A 19,315-nucleotide genomic window follows, 5' to 3' on the forward strand; every position below is an offset into this window, starting at 1 on the left:
CCAATTAGTACAGTTGCACAACGAGGCAGCTTGCCTTACTGACAGCGGTCCGCAGTCAAGGGCACCTGCATTCTTCTGCATGGCAGTGTGCCACATCAATTTCAAACCCGTGCCACAGGCTCTCACAGCAACACTGCATGTAGAGCAAGCAGGGAGCTATATCTGAAAGTCTTCAGGAAGCTGTCCTCACTGCAGTGCACAGAGGCATCCATTAGTCAGGAAGTCCTGGCAGAGTACATCTGGAGTGCCCTGACTTCAAGGTGGTGGGTTGGGTGAGGCCGGGGGGGGGGGGGGGGGGGGGGGGCAGTGCATGACCGCATCTGGCATGGTCACTTCATATGCAAGGGCTGCAGGGTTAAAGGAGGGCAGTTTCAGACTGATGTAGATGAATTGGGTGGGGAGGTGGGGAAGAACAAAGCCTATTGTCTCTATAGAAGGAGCATTTGAACGTTTGGGACCTCATTTAAGGGCAGAGACTGAGCAGCATCACTGTCACTTTCTATTGTGCTAGAAAATGGAAGTCTGCAGTGGGGAAGCAAATGACCACACTTTAAGTGGCTGGGCTGGCTCTACCTGAGGGAGGAGGCTACCAGGCCCACTGACATGAGGCTCTGTTAAATGAAGACCCATGTATTATACAGGTTCGTGTTCACTATGCATCCTAAAGCATTGCTCACTGGTGGCTTGCACTCAGGTCAGGGGAAGAATAAAGATGTTGTGGGACAAGGACAGATAGTGTCAACAGTACTTTGCATTGTTCCCCTTGCTGCAATAGGCTCTCACAACAGACAGAGACTCATGGTACACCCTGTGTAGATGTGAAGTTAGGAATGATGCTAAGTCAGGTCAATTCCGAAGAAGGGTCCCGGCCCCAAACATCAACTTTCCTGCTCCTCTGATACCGCCTGGCCTGCAGTGTTCCTTCACCTCCACTCTGTGTCATATCTGTTACATTTTGAGATGCACAGAGAGACAAACAACCACATTAAAGGTTAAAACAGTGCAATTTAGAGTGCCAGGTAATGTTCAGTGTACGGACAGTGCATTGGAACTTTTACCACCAAAGTACCCCCAATAAGTTCTCTTCTTCCTTTCCCTTCCACAGTGCTTAGTGTACTTCTTGGCTCGACAGTTAGACTGGAGGAAGCCTGCCCAACAGTGGTGCCCGTTGGTCCTGGAGGTTTGGTCATATTTGTGCCTGGATGGGCCAGACACAGGGTCTTTGTACCAGATGCAAGTGGACCCTACTCAGTGTGAACATTTGAGGCCTATTAGGGATGGGCAATAAACGTTGGCCTTGCCAGAGATGTCTACATCCCTTGAATAAATTTTTAAAATGATTGGGAATCACTGTCACATCAGGTCTGTTATCAAATTCGTTGAAATTAAAGCCCTTTGGCACAACAAGAATCAAATACTTCTGTAAATACTTTAAAGAATATTGTTAGGGAAAAATATTAACAGAAACGCTACCTTGATTTTTGAAGTTGATTCATTGAACTTCCTCAAAAACGATTCTAAAGTTTTTGCATTTAAAACAACTTGACTGCTTGTCTTGACATCTTTCAGGTGATCTGCCAGTTTTGAAATGTTTTCATCAAATCGGGTCTCATGGACAGCCTGCCCATTCTTGTCTTTGATATATAACCCAACTCTTATTTCCAAATGGGATGCTGACTCACAGCTGACTGCGCTCAGAGAGGTCATTTTTTTGAAGATTTCATTCAGCTTTACCTGCAGTGTATTTTGACCAGCAAGTATGTTTTCAAACTGTCTCTGATTTGAGGCGTCAAATCCCACAGCTATATCTATGGTACAGGCTGGTGAACAAAAGAATGAACAAAATCAGCTCTTCAAGTTCCCTGGATATTGTACGTACAAGATACACAGCTGTGCAGTTTCACAATATCTGCTCAACAATATCAGGTTCGAACAAACTAGGATGGAAAAGTTGGTCTAAACTATTGAAATGAAACACCCAAATGTGATCTGTTCTTAGAAGCTCTGAATCAGAAGTGCCAAGGACAACAAAAAAACTACCTAATCATGTGAACAATTCATTAGTGCCTCCAGTGAATATTCATTCCTGCAAATGTGAGGCTGAGCTCTTATTTACATTCAAGGCATCAACACTGGACTGCCTCTGGGAGGGAAAGAATGTTTGAGATATGAGGCAGAAGCTGGACTGAGCAATCACAAACCAGGGCCAAAGATATAGTCTGATAGCAGTCCAACATTTTTATGTGGGCTGAGCAGATTCATTAGCGTTACTCTTGGCGACTCCTTTACAAAACTTGTGTTTTGTCATTTGTTGAGGGAAGTTTAGGATAGTTAGTGTTTCGATGCATAGAAGGTGCTGAAATGGACTTTGAAACTGTAGTTTCAGCCTAAACTCATCATGGCAATTCAATGTTACAAGTAGCCTGCTGCTTGGAAAAGGGAGACACTCCAGCAAATTCGGAGCAGGAGTAGGCCATTTGGCCCCTTGAGCCTCTTCCATCATTTGATAAACCCATGGCTGATTGGAATGTATCCTCATGCTCACTTGTCTATCCTGGATACCTTTTAATGATTTTATCTATCTCAATCTTAAAGATTTCAATGTCCCAGTCTCTTGGGGAAGAGAATTCCAGTAATACTGAGAGAACAAAAATCCTTACCTCCATTATTAATGGACGGCCCCTCTATTTTTAAAGCATGTCCTGCACATAAGAACATCAGAAACCGGTGCAGGAGTAGGCCATTCAGCCCCTTGACCTGCCCTGCCACTCCACGAGATCATGGCGGATCTGTCCCGGTCTTCATATTTCCTTTGTATCAGTTCAACATAGCTTATTTCAATAATTTACTTCCTCTTTAAATATTCTCAGTGGTTTAGCCTCCAAAACTCTTTGAAGTGGAAAATTTAATACGCTCTCTAAGGGGAGAAATTCCTTTACATCTCCTTTTTATAGAAGTGATTCCTTATAATGTAACTATATTCCCCTAGTTCCACTTTTCCCATCTAGAAGAACATTTCAACATCTGCACCGTCAAGCCTTTTCAGAATCTTCAGCATATCAACAAGACCACCCCTCATTCTTCTAAACACCAATGAATAAAAGCCTAACGAGTACAGCCCTTCTTGATAAATCAGCCCCTTCACCCCAAAGATCACTTCTTAATTCATACATAGGGAATCACCCTCTAAATTTCCTTCAGAGCCTTACATCATTTCTTAAGATCAACTCTGATTTATTTAAATTCTAATAGATACAAAGGACAGTCAACCTGGCAAACAGGTGGTATCTCTTTAATGAGATTTAACCTTATTAAAGATGTAGTTCTGTACTGAGCTTTTAAAGATGGTGAAAATTAGCCCCTTTCAAGGGTATATCCAGTTGCATATCGAAAGTTCGGTGGAATAAGATGCCTCCATCTTTTCGGTTAGTGTGCTCCAGAAAGTAGCAGCAACGCACTCATACCTCATAGATACATTGCTTATTCTTTCAACCATTTATATAATCCCTCATAAGAACAACTACTCCATCTCCCCATTTCCCTTCACTACCATTATGAAATATGTTAAAAGCTGCTTATTCTGATTCCTAATTTTTCTGCAGCTAGGTCTCAGTGATCCCCTAGATCTCTGGTATCTCCCAACACATGACTGCCTCCAACTCCTCTGCTAATTTACAGACACTATGGGTGTTCTTGTACAGAGATCGCAACTCATTTCTAATTGGCTATCCTCTCATTTTATGCTCAACCATCTTTGTGGGTGGCTGCATTGTAACTAATTACATGGCAATCACTAAATGAATGGTGTCCCTTGTAAGCACATTTCCCTTGCTATGCATTGTCCATCAGAACTAGATCCAGCACTTGTTTTTTTCCATCAGTAGATTAGAAACATACTGATCAAAAACAACCTTCTGTGCCTAATTTTAGAAATTCTTTGCTCCCTTTTCCATTTATTCTGATTTTGTGGAGAGTGGGGAGATGATGCTGGTATTGCAACGCCACTGAATAGGCAATGCAATGGCCCAAGCTAAGGCTTTGGGATCATGGGTTCAAATTCCACCATCAAGTTGGAGTCCAACTTGTACATTAATATCCTGTGGATAAGAAATCAGCCCTTCCTTACCCAGTCTGGTCTACATGCGATTCCAGACCCACAACAAAGTGATTAACTCTGAAATGGCTGAGCAAGCCATTGAGTCTAAAGACAAAGAGGGATGGGAAACAAAAGCTGACTTTGCCAGGGATGTCCACATCTCATGAAAGAGTAAAGAAAAAACAAAGTTCTCCCCCACACTCCTTTAACAGGTAAATGCCTACTTCTCCGTTCTGCTGTTTCTCAGAGTTGTGCCATTTTATCTTCGTTATTCACATGTATCAGTGGTATTAACTCTGATCAATAGGGGCATAAAAGTTTGACTTCAATTTGTTAATAAAAAGTAGTCCTGGTTGGAATTGACATTTAATTCCCCTCATGATAGTCATAGATTATGTATATATTTAGCATAATGTCAGAGGCAACAGCCAAATTTCTGGAAACATTTCTCACTGAGCAAAGTCCACTAACCCTGTGGAGATTCGGTGCAAAGCTCACGAGCTACTCTTTGTTTAATTTGATCAAGGTTATTGAATGATGACAGATAGAATTTTTCCCTTGGAGCTCCAGCAATTTGAACCAACTCATTTTCATCTGCTTCTCCAACACCGATGGCAAGTACATTGATGTTTTTCTTCCTCAAGTCATTGGCCGGCTCAGCCACTTCGTCATCGGATTTCCCATCTGTGATCACCAAGAGGTTCTGAGAAATCCCCTTGGGCTTTCGGCTTCCTGCTGATGGTTCAAAGAATGTCATCACATTCCTAAGTGCCTTTCCTATTTGGGTGCCACCTTGTATTTGTCTGATCTTGTCAATTTTTTGAAAGAGAGTATTTTGGTCCCTAGTCTCATTCAGGTAAAATTCGGGCTGTGAGTCTTCGCTGAACTGAGCTGCTGCAAAGCGAAAATTTGTTTGGCCAAGATTCAGAGTTTCAATGATATGTTTCAAGAACTTCTTCACAGATGAAAAGTCATCTGCGTTAATGCTTCCCGATCCATCAATTAGAAAAACAACATCTGATTCAGATAGTTCACAATCTGGAACAGAAGAACAAAAAACTTTAATGGCACCCATATTTTATAGGTGTAATTTTTTCACATATTTTCAAGCTTTGGACTTGGTCAAACAATTTCTGAACGTAACCCCTCTCTTGAATGCTGACTGGCTTTGAAAGCAATCTGAGTTTCAAATCATCTGGCAAGCATTACTGTGATAAACTTGGGGCAAAATCTGGGTGTTAAATTCGTGAGATTTCTCTTTAACAAAGTTCACATTGTTACTAATTGTAATATATAACAATAACTTGCACTCATATTCTGCCATCAATGTAAAACAAATGCCCGATGACATAGTACATCTGAACAAAACTGAAGCAGCTCAAAGTGAGAATCAGCATTGAATCCCAACAGTGTGGAAGACAGCCATGCAGCCCATCAAGTTCACATTGACCTTCTGGGGAGTATTCCACCCAGACTCAATCCCCAACTGTATCCCTGCAACCTGCATTTCCAATGACTAACCCACCTACCCTGTACCTCCCTGGACACTGCGCAATTTAACATGGCCAATCTACCTACCTTGGACATCTTTGGACTGTGGGAGGAAACCCGCACAGACACAGGGGGAATGGTGCAAACTCCACACAGACTCTTGCTGAGGATAGAATTGAACTCAGGTCCCTGGCTCTGGCAGGCAGCAGTGCTAACCACTGACTCCTATAGAAGATAATAAGTAGGATGGCAATAAAAGACCGTGAGCAGTATTTAAAGAGTAACAGGAGAGTTCTCTTGTTGCAGAATAGAGACAGGTGGAATGGCTTATATTTCCAGAAATGGTCAAATAAAATCGCCTGAACGCTGAGGATGTTCTGAGGCAGAGTTTCCTCTGAATGAGAGGAGCAAGGCCTGCCTTCAGTCAATTAAGTCTCCCTGAAGATCACTTTTGGTATTCTATGTTCAGTGGAGAAGTATACATGACCAATTTTGTTTTAGCAACTGGGTGGGAAATGAGTATGAAACAGGTGGATAAGCTTATCATACAGATACTTTCCCAGGCCATTCTCAAGGACTCATGTCGCTTCAAGCTGATGGTGTAACCACAAATTCATACTTCCCCACATACCCCTGATAACCTGCCATCTCCTTGCCTGACCAAAAATCCATGGCTTTTTCAGGCAGAGAGTTACAAAGGCTCATGACACTCTGTGAGGAAATGATCCGTTTCTATTCTGGTTGAGCTGCTTGACTCCTTAAGAAGAAATATCCAGCCTGTCAAGATCTCTCCGAACCTTGCATGTTTTGAAGTTCAATGAACAAAATGAACTAATTTGTTCAGAACTACTTTTATACTTCTAAGCTGTAAGCATTCAATTGTTTAGAATCAAAACATGCATACACCTATGAAAAAATTGCAGAAAGATGCAAATAAACAGGAAAGATCTAAAAGCAAAACACCTCAAAATTAAGAAAACATGTACTTCAAGTCAGTTTCATAAATTGAAATTAAAAGCTCATTATTTCCATGGAGTATCAGGAATGTCCAGATCATGTCCACCAGTACACCACGGCATCAGATTTTATGGGAGATGCAGGAATGTGGCTAATTGACATGAGACAGGTTAGTGTATATCCTCCTTTGGTTGGATCTATGGTACCTGCCCGGTCCATGGCAACTGAAAGTTCTTGTGATGACTGGCCAATGCCAGATTTCAGGGGAGAACAGAAGAGGGAGAGAGTGGGAATGAACTATTTAACCAACATTGAAGTGTTCAGCCTTCTTCAACAATTGTAGAACCTCCAAACCTACCATGCGATCCGTTGATAATTTGCTTGCTCGAAAATTAGAGGTAATTACCTTAACTTTGAATGACCCACCTGGTTTGGTTTTTGTGCAAATCTGCCGAGAAATCTTTTGGGATAAATACTCCAAAGCAGTAAAATTGTTAACATAAAACCAATTTTCATCTGATCCTGCAATTGTCCGTAGTTCTTCTGTATTGGCTTTATCTACACCAACAGCAAGGATCTGAACATTGCTGTCTCTGATAGCTGCAGATGTAGTATCTAATCCTTGCTTAACTGTTGCAGCCCCATCAGTAATGACAATCAGGAACTGAGGAACACCATCTTCTCTCCGTCCACCGTTTTCTTTTCTCAGAAGGGTTTTTGCATGTTTAAGGGCATCAACAGTGTAAGTGTTTCCACCTACACTGTTTAATTGCTCGATCTGCTTTTGCACCTCAGCTTTAGTTTTCCATTTGTCCAGTCCACATACGGTTTGGGGTGTACTACCAAACAACACAGCTCCAATTTTAACGTTGTTCGGGCCAACATTGGTCCTATTTACCAGGCCCAACATGAAAGTTTTCATGCTTTCAAACTGATACTGTCCAATGCTACCTGATCCGTCTATTACAAATAAAATGTCAGCCTGTTTGGTCCTTCTGCAAGCTGAAAAAGAAGAAAGAAGTATCCAGTGAATGTCTCATAATGTCTGAGAGAACAAGATATTGAAATTCCTTGCCATCCTGTCTTAACTCTGGACGAGATTCTGTAACATCATAAAGACACGAGTACCAGGGTGTACATAAAACATTGAACAGTACAGCACAGTACAGGCCCTTCGGCCCATGATGTTGGGCCAAACTTTTACCCTAAACCGAAGGTCCATCTAACCTCCAGCCTTACCTTAGACTATCATCCATATGCCTATCTAATAGTTGCTTAAATGCCCCTAATGAGGCCGACTCCACTACCCTCTCCGACAATACATTCCACGCCCCACACTTTTTGAGTAAAGAACCTACCTCTGAAGTCTCCCCTATGTCTACCTTCACTCACTTTAAAACTATGACCCATCGTAATAGCTGCCTCCACTCTAGGAGAAAGTCTCTGGATGTCCACTTTATCTATCCCTCTTGATCATTTTGTACACCTCTATCAAGTCATCTCTCATTGTTCATTATTCTAAAGAGAAAAGCCCTAGCTCTCTCAACCTTTCCTCGTAAGATCTTCCCTCCATTCCAGGCAACATCATGGTAAATCTCCTCTGCAGCTTTTCTAATGCTTTCACATCTTTCTAATGATGTACCCCAGGACAGGAGTTTGGGGTACATGGGTGAACTGGAGGATTGCATGCGTGATGTTCACACATTGTGTCTTGTGCCAAAGCCTGTGTAAAAGCCTGCGCTCAGCTTTGTTGAAGTCCTCTGTGACAATGAGGGTTCGACTGGATGTAAGTTGGCTGCGGTGGGTGTGGGGGGCATGCTAGTCTGGAGAAGCCTGCAGGTTTTCCTTCAGACCACAGTCTTCATCTGACTAGGCAATATGTCCACTGAGGAAAAAAACACTTAAGACTGGAAGTTTCAGACAACCTAGACTGTGCTGTCTATATTCTGATAGAGGGTGATGGGCAGGAATGATACCTGGTACTGGTAAGAGAAAATATAATGATAGAATTACAGAACAGAAGCAAGGTATATGCCATTACAAGGTACATGTCATTCAACCTATTAGGCCTGTGACATTGTGTGCTACAGTACTGAACAGATACAATTATTAGGGAAAGTTAACCTGTAGGGTTTTGCTCCCCTAGAAAAGAGAAAGCTGAGGGGTGATCTGATACAGACCTTTATATTCTTTGAAATATTGGTAAGATAAAGGAAGCGAGTATGTTTCGACTTTTGTGCAGACCAAAAGTGAATATCGTTATGATAATTCAACAGAGAATGATTTGGAATGTGGAACATGCAAATACATGAAGCAATTGGGGCAAATATTTTAGCTTCATTTAAACGGAAGCTGGATATGCACATGGGCTGAAAAGAACAGAAAGATTAGCTTTCAAGAAGTAGGGTAGAAGAAGGCTTATGTGGAGTACAAACATCAAAACCTAGTTGGGCTGAATAGCATGTTTCAGTGCTATGATGATGTAAACCGATAATATGGCTGCAATAATTCTATAAACGATACATAAAAAAGGACTTTTTCTGATTCTTCTGAAGAAGGGTCCCGACCCGAAATGTCAAGCTTTCCTGCTCCTCTGATGCTGCTTGGCCTGCTGTGTTCATCCAGCTTCACACCGTGTTATCTCAGATTCTTCAGCATCGGCAGTTCCTACTATCTCCCTAAATAAGAACTCCTCACCAGGGATGGAAGCCTTCTCATTCAACATCTGCCTTACATGTGTAGTAAGAATCTCACACTACTTGAGGATTTTCTGAAGAAGGGTCCTGACTCGAAACATCTGCCTGGTTTGCTGTGTTGCTCCAGCTCCACCCTGTGTTATCCCTGACTCCAGCATCAGCAATTCTTACTACCTTTTGAGGTTCTTCTTTCCAGCAAAGAGGGCTGCATTTTGGTGGGAGAGTGGATTGCTCACTTCCCTGACTAAAAAGCTGATGAACAAAACCAAACAGCAAGGGTGAAATGGGACTCCCGCCCCTCATGCAGGAAGAAGCACATTTCCAGTCGACTTGGTAGTATCCAGGACACCACTGGTACTGCAGGCAGACTCATATAAAAGGCTGGATCCTGGCGCAAGGTAAGTAGTATGTATGGGCTTGCAGCTGGATGAGGTCATTCAGACCATTGAGCCTACTCTACCATTCAACAGGGAAACGGCTGATTTGATTACTCTACATTTCCACCTACCCTCCAATAACTTTTCACTCCCTTGCTTGCTAAGGATCAACTCATCACTGTCTTAAAAAAAATCACAAGTGTACTTCCACTGCCTTTTCATGAAGATATGTGCAAAGACGTATGGCCTCCTGAGACAGAAAAATAGTTTTTCCTCTTGTTTCTGTTTTAATAGAGCAACGCCTTGTTTCTAAAACAGTGAGTCCTAGTTCTAGTTTCTCCCACAAGAGGAAACAGCCTTTTCACATCCACCCTGACAAGACTCCTCAAGATCTTATATACATTTCAACCAAGTCACTTCTTACTCTTTTAAAGTCCAATGAATAAGATCTTAATCTGTAACACCTTTCCTCATAAGATAACATGCCATTCTAGGTATTAGTACAGTAAACCTTTCTGACCTACTTCCAATGCACTTATATGCTTTCAGAAATAAGGAGATCAAAACCATCAAAATGATTCTAGATGTGGCCTCACCATTGCCCTATATAACTGAAGCATTACTTTTGTATTCAATTCCCATTGCAATAAGTAAAGACATTCTATTAAGATTCCAAATAAACTGCTGTTCCTCAGTACTAATCTTCAGTGATTCAATCACGAGGGGACATCCAGAACACTATCTATAGCCCTTTGTAATCTCCTACATCCCCTTCATAAGTTATTTTCCAATCTTTCATTGTGTCAGCATATTTAGCTACTGGACCTTCAGATCATTCATACACACCTTTTATACTAGTTCTAAAAAATTGAGGTCCCAGCAATGATTTTTTTCAGCATATCACTCATTACAGTCTGCCAATCAAAAACTAATTCTGCATTTCTGCCTGCTTTGCTCCCTGTTAGCGAGCCAATCTTAAATCCATGCCAGTATGTTAACTCCTATACCATCAGCTTCATCTTCCCATAGTAATCTTTGATTTAGCAACTTTTCAAATATTTTCTGGAAATTAAGGACCATACACCCACCCTTCCTTATCAACAGCATGTGTAACTTCTTCAAAAAAACTCCACAAAATTGTTTAAACTTGAGGGATTTGGGCATTAGTGTTCACAAATCACAAAGAAACAGCATCTAAGTTCAGCAGGTAATTGGGAAAGGAAATGGAATTTTAACGGGAAAGAGGTCTAAAAGTAAGGAGGCTTTGCCGAAAATATTCAAGGCACTAGACAGATCACACCTGGAATATTGTGAACAGTTGGGGCCCTTAGCTAAAGAAAGATACACTGGAATTGGAGGCAGTTCAAAGAATGTAGGGAATAATCTCAGGATAACGGGCTGCCCATTTAATACATGCAACAGTAAACCTGAAATTTTTTCCCACAGAAGCTGGGCCGCTAAGTACATTCAAAGTTGACAGAATCAGACTATTATTCAGTAGGGGAATTAAGGGCTCATGGTATTATTGGCCTTGTGGTACTATCGCTGTTAATCCAGAGACCCAGGTAATGTCCTGGGGACCCGTGTGTGAATCCCGCCACAGCAGACAGTGGAATTTGAATTCAATAAATATCTGGAATTAAGGATCTAATGATGACCATGAACCTATTGTCAATTGTCTGAAAAACACATCTGGTTCACTAATGTCCTTTAGGGAAGGAAACTGCCATGCTTACCTGGTCTGGCCTACATGTGACTCTAGACCCACAGCCATGTGGTTGGCTCTAAAATGCCCTCTGGTAAATTAGGGATGGGCAATAAATGCTGTCTGGTCAGCGAGACCCTCATCTGGACAATTAGGGATGGGCAATAAATGCTGTCTGGTCAGCGAGACCCTCATCAGGACAATTAGGGATGGGCAATAAATGCTGTCTGGTCAGCGAGACCCTCATCTGGGCAATTAGGGATGGGCAATAAATGCTGTCTGGTCAGCGAGACCCTCATCAGGACAATTAGGGATGGGCAATAAATGCTATCTGGTCAGCGAGACCCTCATCTGGGCAATTAGGGACGGGCAATAAATGCTGTCTGGTCAGCAAGACCCTCATCCCGTGAATGAAAAAAAACAAAGAGACAAGGCAGTAAAGTGAGGTTGAGGGCTATCGGATAAGCCAGACTTTACTTGAACACCAGAACACACTTGATGGGCTAAACGGCCACATCTGTTATTATTATCTTATGATCTCAAATCCAAGTATTTTCTTGAATATAGCATTAGTCAACTCTCAAAACTCTTGATGTTCCGAAGTGAAGGAAAACGTTTACTCACTTTCATGAGAATTGCACGTCTCCCAATAAATTTTATCTTCCTGGTCTTTCAACAGATCAAAGTTTTCTATCGAGTGGACTTTATCCTGGGATCCCCCAATTTCCAGAAGCTGTTTGTAGTCAATGTTGCCTACGCCCACGGCGACCACGATGATGCCTTTATTCCTTATGGCTGTGGCTGGTTGAAGGACCTCATCCTGTGCCCTTCCATCAGTTATCACTATGAGGTATTGCGGAACATTAGGGCGACCCCCTTCAGCTTCATCAAAATAGTCCACTGCAAAGTTTAGTGCCTTGCCAGTGTGAGTGTCTGATGCAATCTTTTGCATGTCACCAATTGCTCTGTACAGATCATTTTTTAAAAAGAATGTGTTAAGCCGAAACATTAATTTTACTTCTGTGGAATACTGTATTAACCCAAGTTGAACCCTATTAGGTGCAATATTGCTTTTGTTTACAAAACTTATCACAAATGACTTCATTTTCTGGAAGTCATGTTGTGCTATACTCTTTGATCCATCGATTAGGAAGATGATGTCAGCTTGACGGTCAGGATTGCAAGCTGAAAGAAAATACACCAGAATAGGTATTTTAAAAATGCTGTGAAAATCAGGTTAAAGGAAACAGCAATCTCACAATTTCATCTATATTATATATACGATATAGATATACACATATGTCACATGTATCTCATACACTGGACAGATTCTTACACACACTTTAATTTCTGTTAATACTTTGGAATAAAGATATTAGTAATATTTTCAATAGAAACATTTATAACAATGCAGTGATCACAACACATTGCTTCAAACATTGCTAGTATTTACTTCAATAAAGAAGTGTGTAGAATAACCTTATCACATTAACATTCCAAAACGTTAAAAGGTTCAGTAGGGTTGGTAAAAATGTACTATTTCCTCTGATTAGAGAATCATAAATTGAGGTTTCAAAATCTTAGGATTCTAGGTTCTTTGAGAAATTAATTTTTCTGAGATAAATGCGCTTTTGAGGCCAGGATCTGTAGACTTCCTTTTGTTATGCCATCATGGAATATGGAACCAGGGCAAATTTGGTGGCACAGTGCCTCACAGTGCCAGGAACCCAGGTTTGAGTGCAGCCTTGGGTACTGTCTCTGTGGAATTTGCACGTTTTCCCTGTGTCTGAGTGAGTTTCCACTGGGTGCTCTGGGTTTCTCTCACCGTCCGAAGATGTGCAGGTTAGGTGGATTGGCCATGCTAGATTGCACCCTGATGAGGGATATGTGGGTTAGTTGGATTAACCAGGGGATATGTGTGATTATGAGAATAGAGTGGAAGAGGCTTGGTTTGGGTGGAATGCTTATCAGAGGGTTGGTGTAGACTCAATAAGCTAAATGGTTTCTTTCTGCGCTGTTGGGATTCTATGATTCTAAGTAAATGTAGCTGACATTCAGATCGACCACAGTATAACTGAAAGGGGAACAGGCTCAAGGCGCAGTAATGCTTATTTGCATCCCTATGTTCCATCACAGTTCATCCAATCAAAATAATTAAAAAGCTTTTAGAAACAAAACTTTCAAATGTCATTTCATTTCACGATAACTTGAGATTTCAGTTGTCCAAAATTAAACTTTAAATGGAATGAGAAAAATAAGAAGTCCATATTGTGACATATTAAGTTTTTGCAATTCTTTTAATTCAGGCCTCAGTATCCTCCAATGGCCTTTCTATTATGAAGTCGACATCAACACAGATCCTGCAGTCAAACTATGTAATATAGATGTTTTTAATTGTCTTGTTGGACATGGATGTCACTGAATGCCCAGCATTTATTGTCCATCCCTAGTTGCCCTTGAGAAGGACGTCGTGAGCTGTCTTCTTAAGCTGCTGCAATCCATGTGCCGTTGGAGCTGTCAGGGTGAGAATTCCAGAATTTTGACCCAGTGACAGTGAAGAATATATTTCCAAGACAGAATGGTGAGCAGATTAGGTGGGAACTTACAGGTGGTCAAGTCCCTATGTATCTACTGACCTGGTCCTTCCAGATGGAGGTAGTCATGTGATAATAGGAACTGCAGATGCCGGAGAATCCAAGATAACAAGGTGTAGAGCTGGATGAACACAGCAGGCCAAGCAGCATCTTAGGAGCAAAAAAATGATTGGAAAGATTTTCCTGATGAAGGGTCTAGGCCCGAAATGTCAGCTTTCCTGCTCCTAAGATGCTGCTTGGCCTCTTGTGTTCATTTAGCTCTACACCTTGTTATCTCGGAAGTGGTCATGTGTTTGGAAGGTGCTGTATGAGGATCTACGGTGAATTTCTGCCGTGGATCTTGTAGATGTACACATTTCTGCTACTCAGGATTGATGGTAGAGGGAGTAGATGCATGTGGATGCTGCCAATCAAACAGGCTGCTTTGTCCTGGATGGTGTCAAGTTTCTTGAGTGTTGATGGAACTGCACCCATCCAAACAAGTAAAAGAGTATGCCATCAAACTTCTGGCTTGTGCTTTGTATCTGGTGGACAGGCTCTGGGGATTCAGGAGCTGCGTTATTTGTCACAGTATTCCTAACCTCTGACCTGCTCTTGTAGTCGTTGTATTTATATGATGAGTCCAGTCAAGTTTCTGGTCAATGGTGATCCTGAGGATGTTGATAGCAGGGAAATTCAGTGATAATACTGCCATTGAACAATAAGGGGATGTGGTTAAATTTTCTCTTATTGGAGATTGTCATTGCCTGGCATTTGTGTGGTTACTTGCCACTTGTCAGCCCAAGCCAGGACTTACTGAATTTGCATATGGACTGCCTCAGTTCCTGACGGGTGGCGAATGGTACTGAACATTATGCAGTCATCAGTGAACATTCCCACTTCTGATGGAGGGAAGGTCATTGATGAGGTAGTTGAAGACGGTTGGGCCTAGGACACTAACCCGAGGAACTCCTGCACAGATGTCTGTGAACTCAGGGTAGCGTGGTGGCTCAGTGGTGAGCACTGCTGCCTCATAGCACCAAGGAGCCAGGTTCAATTCCACCCTCGGGGTGGCTGTCTGTGTGGAGTTTGCACATTCTCCCCGTGTCTGTGTGGGTTTCCTCCGTGTGCTCCAGATTCCTCCCACAGTCCAAAGATGTGTAGGCTAGGTGGACTGGCCACGTTAAATTAGCCCATAGTGTTCGGGGATGTGTACATTAGGTGGGTTATATGGGGATGGGTCTGGGTGGGATGCTCTGATGGTCAGTGTGGACTTGTTTGGCTGAAGGGCCTGTTTCCGCACTGTAGGGATGCTATGGTGACTGACCTCCAACAACTATGACTATCTTTCTACGTGCTAGGTAAGAGTCCTACAAGGGGATAGTTTTCCCTCTGATACCAACTGATTCCTGTTTTTAATAGGGCTTCTCATTGGCACACTTGGTCAAATGCAGACTTGATGTTAAGGGTTGTCACTTTCAGCTCACCTCCATAATTTGCCTGTTATATTGAAGACACTAAATGAAAAGAGTGCTTTTCTAAATTCAGTGCTGATTTATTTTTCAAAATAAGAACAGCTTAATTTGTATCACTAAGGGCATTCACTCATCAGTTTTACAACTATGGATTGTCATGGAATTAAAGCCCCCTCTTTGTTGAGGAAGGGGGCCACGCGAAATGTGTAATAAAATCACCAACTATCATTCATGACAATGGAATTTGGCTTTTTCAGTCACTGTAAAACCTTGAGCCTGAATCATAAAGCATCATGACAAAAGAAATTCATTTGCTTTTAAAAGTATTGGGCAGATTTGTTTTGTGTTGGGGTGAGTAATGCAAGACGGAACAATTTCTGATTTGTCAAACTACCTTTACCTTATCCCAGGAGGTCACAGAGTGGGGGACAGAAATTACAAGCAACATTCACAGGAAGGAATCTCTAACTGCTGTGGAGAGGGGATTACTGTCAGAGGGAAAGAACAGAAAATGGAATTTTAAAATGCAGGTTTGATGTAAGTAGTGATCATTGTTTACCTCAAACTGCTGACCTTCAGAAATTATCTCAGGAGTGGTGTAGATCTGGAATCAGGGGCACAACACCTCATATGTTCTTGGATGCCCACCTAGAGGATGTTGAAAGCCATGGGGGAGAGGAGAGACATCCTCTTCCTGGACAATGGGAGAAGGAAACCAAAGCAAGTCTGCAGGACTTAGTGATTTTGAGCAGTAGAAGCACAGAATACGGATGCTAAGTCTGGTGGTGGAAATCCTCTAGTGACTTCATTGGTGACTGCACTCCTCAGCTCTCAGGGCAGGCTTCTGGGTGTCCGCCTCTTCAGCTGGGAGACCAGGTGCACAGCCTCAGAGGGCATGTTGTCCCTGAGCATAGGATCAGTGCTTCCCAAGACACTTAATGATTTGTCTGAACAGCTGAGTGCCTCTGAGAACCTGTCTATATTGAGTTAATTATTTTTAATGAACTTGTTCAGAAGTGTCATGACACACCTTGGAAACAGGTGGGATTTGAATTCAGTTCAGGAGATGGTAAAAAGCGTTACTTTAGTCTTTGCAATATTAATGAGATAATCACACATGGAATTAGTTTTTTAAGAACACACTGATTACAGTGAATGCTACTTCCATACCTTTGTCGAGACAGATAGCCTGTCCAATTCTGTTTCTTATTTCTGACAGAGCATCAAAATGTTGTAGATAATAAACTCTTTCATCAGCTCCCGCAATGAGCTGAAGCTCACTTTTGTCTGCAGCTCCTACACCAACAGCATAGACAACAACACCCTCTTGTCTCACTTTCATCGCAGGAATCGTTACATTATCATCTGACACTCCATCTGTGATGGTGATCAGCAAACGCTGCACTTCAGTTTTCCGGCTTTGCCTTGCTCTATTGAGATAAGTCGTCATATATGTTAATGCTCTGCCTGTTTCAGTGCCTCCTCCAATTTGACCAATTCTTTCAATTGCTTCCACAAGTTCCACTTTACTGGTGTACTGAGTTATTTCAAATTCAGATTGTACACGATCTGAAAACTGCACAACCCCAATGCGAACCTGGTTTTCACCAATACTGAAGAGCTTCACTACATCAGATAGAAATGTTTTAATCTCTTTGAAGTTGTCAGGATATATACTACCTGACCCATCAATCAGGAAAAATATATCGGCTTCTTCAGTTTCAACACAGCCTGAAAAAGAAAGGGACATTGCTTCAGTTACTAAAGTAAAAAACAGCTGGAACACACAGCAGCACTGACGCTCACTTGTAGAACTTGTTCTAACTCCTGCTTTCAAGATTTGCTATTTTTCACCTCTATTTGTAAAACCATGGACTTGGTAAATCTGCAAAGAAAAATAGCAAATTAACAGCACTTCAGCTATGTTAAGCCGCACAGCAAAAAAATCATAATTCTTCTGAATTAAGAGAGGAAAATAGCATCACAGATGACATAAACTTGAACATCAAATATAAAATTTGGGACTTCATGTGTTCACTTCCAAATCCATCTTGAACATTGCAATCTCACCTGAAGTAGCAAGATTGCATGTAACTTTGATGTAACACTCAGGCTAGGGGCTGGAAGTTTTGCAGGTGACTGTTTCAGGTGCATGAGCTGAAAAGTGCTTACAAGTGAAAGGGCAGGGGAAGGCAAGATCAGCTAATTGGTTTTGATAGCCATGCCACCGCTTATAAGATGAGAAGTTGAGGAGCAAGTCCAGAAGGAAGAGGAGGAAGCAGAAGAAGGTGAAGAGTACATGGGAATAAAAAGTGGACAAGTCCATGTATGTTAATGACTAATTCAAGAGTGGAAACAGAAACTGTAACACCAATCCACCATTCACCAATCGTCTCATACTTCTTTCCTTCACTTCATTCTCAAAATTGAAGAAATTCAAGCTCTGCAAATCTGATTCAGTAGCAAGTACCAGATTTTGTCATTGGGGTTATGTGTATGCGGCAGATTGCTAGTCAGTGAATGATGATGGTATGGTGAATTCAGCAGTGTTTGAGACAATTAGTGCAAACATTGTTCTGTGGCTTTAAAGATATCTTGACTAACTTTGACCATTCTTAGAAGGTAATTAACAATACTCCACTACTGTATCTAAATCTTTAGATTTTACTCCGAGAATCGACTTCCAAGGTTATCAGTGCTAACTTCCATTTCTTCGTGCTTCTGGGAAGCTTTCTACCCGGCTGAGGACACTTGACATTTTTTTTTCCAATTTTCAATTTTTCCACCAAGACATCTATGGTATGGAGTTATTCTCTCTTTCCAAATTCAAATTTGCAGAACAATCCCACGGCCTGATCAAGCCACAACAACATCCTTTAAAGGTACATCAACTAGATTTAAGTCATGCAAATTAGCAGTTACTATAGGTAACCAGTTGACGTATGCAGCCAGTGAACTACAAAGTGACTATATGCAGAAATCACTGTGATTGGCATGCAGTACAAAGTATGTGTGCTTCCTTCACTGCATTCAATGCAGTGGGGCAGATTTACTCATCACCATCATTCTGCCCATGCTAATCAACTTAACAGCAGAGCATACAGAGGAGACTGACTGCAATGATACTCAGGAAGATAGGCTTCAATTATGTGGCAAGTCTCAAAAATCTAGGCTGACTCTCCTTTCAACAGGAGTGACTCAGATGAGATGTTCAAAATTATGATGGATTTTGATCAAGTAGTTTGGGTTTTCACCAGCAAGAAGATTGATAACCACGTGATCGATAAAAGAGGCGGAGGTCACATGAGAAGAATTCATTTTATGCAGTGAGTTGTTACAATGTGGTGCAATCTGAAGACATGAGTTTAAAACTGATTGGCACCTCATCCACCATTTAAGTATTCACTTTCCAGCACTGGTACACTGCAGCTGCAGTGTAACTTATTCACAATGTGTATGCAGTAACTTGTAGATATGCCATCAGCAGCATCACCAAAATGCACATCCACTATCACCTCAATTGTCAATAGCAGTAAGTGCATGAGATTATCCTCATAATCAAAATTCCCTTCAAGTGATATCCTGCCTATACTCAGAAATATGTTAATATTCCTGAATTGTCATTAAGTCAAAATCCTGAACTCTGTGGGGCACCAGCACCACTTGGACTGCTGTAGTTGTAAGGACTGTGACTATTTATTTTTGTGTCTTTAAAACCTGTGGACTACAAGGAGAAACAGTGGTTTTTAAAATCACTGATTTAGCAGGATGGCTGCCTAATTTCATAACAAGAAATATAATGTCTATTGTGATCTCTTTGCTTTGCGGCCAGAGGCTTCTGCGAAGAGCAGACAATTTAGATAGCTAAGGAGCTCTTTACAATTGGAGCTGATTGGTTCTCAGCTAACTGAGCAGGTTGGAGCTAGAAACAACTTACAGAGACAC

General features: G+C 41.7%; 1 protein-coding gene across 1 annotated transcript in view; it reads right to left on the bottom strand.

Moving 5' to 3' along the window:
- LOC125448763 (collagen alpha-6(VI) chain-like) overlaps nt 1-19,315 on the bottom strand; it is a 169,036-nt gene that overhangs the window by 79,712 nt on the left and 70,009 nt on the right. The window contains exons 11-15 of the mRNA XM_059652815.1: nt 16,541-17,101; nt 11,947-12,507; nt 6,971-7,546; nt 4,568-5,134; nt 1,474-1,820 (exon numbers count right to left, since the gene is read on the bottom strand). Of these exons, the coding sequence (XP_059508798.1) occupies nt 1,474-1,820; nt 4,568-5,134; nt 6,971-7,546; nt 11,947-12,507; nt 16,541-17,101 (2,612 nt within the window). The remainder of the gene's footprint in view (nt 1-1,473; nt 1,821-4,567; nt 5,135-6,970; nt 7,547-11,946; nt 12,508-16,540; nt 17,102-19,315) is intronic.

This window comes from Stegostoma tigrinum, chromosome 2, assembly GCF_030684315.1.
Source record: "Stegostoma tigrinum isolate sSteTig4 chromosome 2, sSteTig4.hap1, whole genome shotgun sequence".
NCBI classification, from domain to species: Eukaryota; Metazoa; Chordata; class Chondrichthyes; order Orectolobiformes; family Stegostomatidae; genus Stegostoma; species Stegostoma tigrinum.